Raw genomic sequence first — 3,483 nt, 5'->3', positions numbered from 1 at the left:
TTCAAATACGGCTTAATGATTACTAAAGTAAAATGTCCCTTTCAACCGTTTTTTTCTAAAATAACAAAATATCACTATGTGAGCCCCAACAAGTCCTTAAACGAAATTACGTAAGTTTGMAGAGATTGTATGAGTCCCCATACATTCTCAAATTTTAAAATAGGATAGAATGGAAAAGGACTAATTTTTTTAACTAAAATGCTTTTTAAATAAAACGTAATGAGTTAATAAAATCAGAAACAACACTTTAAATGAAAAGCCACATTTTTAAATTTCTTAAAATATGTAGGTACAATTATTGTACACAATTCAGTCAARCAATCCCGGATTAGAATATGAAACCGAYGTAACTRTTAYAGCAAGTAAAATTAATATTTATGGGCTCCTCTAGAAGCAAATAAAAAATATAATTTTTATTCGATGACCGGTAACATTTCAGCTGGAACAAGCTATGGATTAATCACTCCGCCCTAAAATTAATATTAAAGGACTAACCCTTCATATAAGATGCAGTTAAATCAACCACTGACATTATTTTAGCATCGACCTTATTACCGACAGCAAATAGATGGTCACCATGAACAAAGAGTTGTTGGTAACCGTCATTATACTAGGTAAGTTTTTACTTCTTTAGAAAGCTGTAAATTTATTGTAAAACAAAGCTTTTAACATTTTTGTACAAACGAGCTAAACATTAATAAATTCCGTAAAGGTAAATAGTGGTAAAATCCAAACTGGAAAATTTACTAGGTGTGGTATGGGGTGAAGCAGAAACCTGTTTTTCTTGTGGATCCGAATGCCAGTCAGCTTGTGGAACCAGACACTTCCGAACATGTTGCTTTAACTATCTGAAGAAACGAAGCAGTCCGGAACCATTGTCAGCTTCCCTAGATCCAAGTCTCCGTCTGGAACTATGGTTGGCCAAATCGAGACATCCATATTTCCAGCAAAGAATTGTTGAAAATGACGCATATGATATGGAAAATATACCAAAAGGCCGAAATGAAAATAACAATGAAGAAGAACTGCTAAAATAATAATAATCATTTGAAGACTTGAAGTTGGATACTTAATAAATCTATATCTACTTTATTTGTCTGCCTTTGTGATTAATGTAATTAAAGTTTATTTTTATTTTTGTTAAATCGACGGTATCTTTCGGTAAGATTTTTTAGTTCTGAGAATTTGACAGCCAAGCTAATAATGAAATATTTTGTTGCTCCGATTACACAATTTTTTCTTGCAAGAAGTGGCTGAGATATTGCTATAGGGACAAATAAGTTTCCTTACATAATTAATATATCCATCTAGGAATTAAAATTATGTGTACCACAACGTTATTCCTTTGCCTATTTTTTGAGATTTCAAAATATTAAAATATTTAAATTAATTTGCTTATTAAGCGAGCTCATTGCTTGGAACTTGAGAAAATATCTAAAAAATAGAAAACTTCCAAAGTAAGACTAATATCTAAGAAATATTACCACAGAAACCTGAAGAACTATAGACCTATAACACTAATATCGCACCTAAATAAACTGCTAACAAAAATACTAAGTAATCGAGTCTCTGATAAATTAGAAACATACCAAACACCCGAACAGGCTGGGTGCAGGCAGGAATCCAGCACAATGGACCATATACACACAATACGACAATTAGTAGAAAACTCATATGAGCATAATCAACCGCTATACATGCTATTGTAACGGAAATGGCCTGGGTACTCACGTTTGAAATGGAGTCATCAAAATTCATGGTATTTCAGTAAATGGGAGCCCCATTTGCGCCCCATTTACTGTCAAATATTACACTGACAAGCGGGAAGTTTCGCACCTGTTCTGGAGATTTCGAGAACCATCTGGGTTACCTGAAGGAATTTATATAAGCGGCGAGGAGAACGAGACAGAGGAAGTGAAGTGACATGAGCGACCGGGTGCAGAAGAGGTTGAACCCCGTGAGGCGGAAGAGCGAGTTTTCCGTCGATTATTGTTATTGTTTTTGAATTTGACGGTAATTTTGAAGTTAGTTTGTTCCTGTTCCATATTTAAAGTTATACCGAGGTGAATAAAAGTTGGAAGCTGAAGAAAGACTTTGATACCCGGCCATCCACGGTACATTTGGTGTCAGAAGTGGGATTTACCAGAATCCAAGTTAAATTTTTATGGAAACAAGAAGCAAATCAAAGAAGGAAGACCCTGCAATGGAGAACCCCAGTTTGATTGCAGTGCTCATGCAGATGAGCTACAAAATGGAAGACAACAGTAGGAAAATGGACAAAATGAATGACAAATACAAAGAGATGCTGAATAAAATGGACGATAACGCTAAGAAATTTGAAGATCTGAAAGCAACCGTTGAAGGTAAACTAAAGAACCTTGAGGACAAGGAAATCATGAAACATCGCTACGATGGCGTTGAAAGAGATGAACTCGAACGCGCCTAGAGTGGCTGTAGTTAATTAACTCGCCAAACAATTGCTGCACGTCGAGCATCCCAACTGGGAACTCGCCAAGGAGAAGCCGGAATTTGCAACCGCAATCTCGCCCAAGATTGATAAACTGGCCGATCAGTTCGATGTTTTGGAACAAACCACCAAGGAGAATGGGGAACGACTGTTTGACGATAATCGCGAAGTACTGATTCACCAGACCTGCGACGACATCGACTCATGGATCAACGAACTCAAGAAACAAATCGGAAGCGACGACTCGGGGTCGGATTTGGTCTCTGTGAATATTTTGATGCAAAAACGGCAATTAGTATAAAAATTAATATGAGCATAATCAACCGCTATACATGCTATTGTAACGGAAATGGCCTGGGTACTCACGTTTGAAATGGAGTGATCAAAATTCATAGTATTTCAGTAAATGGGAGCCCCATTTGCGCCCCATTTACTGTCAAATATGACACTGACAAGCGGGAAGTTTCGCACCTGTTCTGGAGATTTCGAGAACCATCTGGGTTACCTGAAGGAATTTATATAAGCAGCGAGGAGAACGAGACAGAGGAAGTGAAGTGACATGAGCGACCGGGTGCAGAAGAGGTGGAACCCCGTGAGGCGGAAGAGCAAGTTTTCCGTCGGTTATTGTTATTGTTTGTGAAGTTGACGGTTATTTTAAAGTTAGTTTGTTCCTGTTCCATATTTAAAGTTATACCGAGGTGAATAAAAGTTGGAAGCTGAAGAGAGAGTTTGATACCCGGCCATCCACGGAACACTATTCAAAGATTTTGAGAATGCTTTTGACACAGTCGAAAGCTGGGCAATAGATACGATCAAGAGATGTCGAGCCGACCATACATATGTCCGCTTAATCCAAGACCTATACGAGAATACAAAGAATATCATATACACAATTGAAGGCACCAACCCCGTCCCAATTAACAGGGGAATCAGTCAGAGAGTGTGCCATTATCAGACAAAATGCCCAACCTAAAAAGAATGCCAAGACATCCATAGTTGATAGCATCGCATACATA

At 37.5% G+C, this 3,483-nt stretch overlaps 1 protein-coding gene across 1 annotated transcript; it reads left to right on the top strand.

Annotated features, from left to right (window-relative positions):
- The first annotated feature begins 437 nt into the window (after window positions 1–437).
- LOC109541914 (trissin) lies at window positions 438–1,092 on the top strand. The gene is made up of 2 exons (XM_019910911.2): window positions 438–614; window positions 751–1,092. The coding sequence occupies exons 1-2, from the start codon at window positions 569–571 to the stop codon at window positions 1,035–1,037; spliced, it is 333 nt and encodes a 110-aa protein (XP_019766470.2). The 5' UTR covers window positions 438–568; the 3' UTR covers window positions 1,038–1,092.
- Window positions 1,093–3,483: the final 2,391 nt, after the last annotated feature.

The sequence above is a fragment of the Dendroctonus ponderosae genome, unplaced genomic scaffold (genome assembly GCF_020466585.1).
Source record: "Dendroctonus ponderosae isolate FM_Combo_2020 unplaced genomic scaffold, Dpon_F_20191213v2 Dpon_F_20191213_1, whole genome shotgun sequence".
Classification (NCBI taxonomy): domain Eukaryota; kingdom Metazoa; phylum Arthropoda; class Insecta; order Coleoptera; family Curculionidae; genus Dendroctonus; species Dendroctonus ponderosae.
The sequence above is the reverse complement of the archived record's forward strand: the minus strand, read 5'-3'. Positions and strand labels throughout refer to the sequence as shown.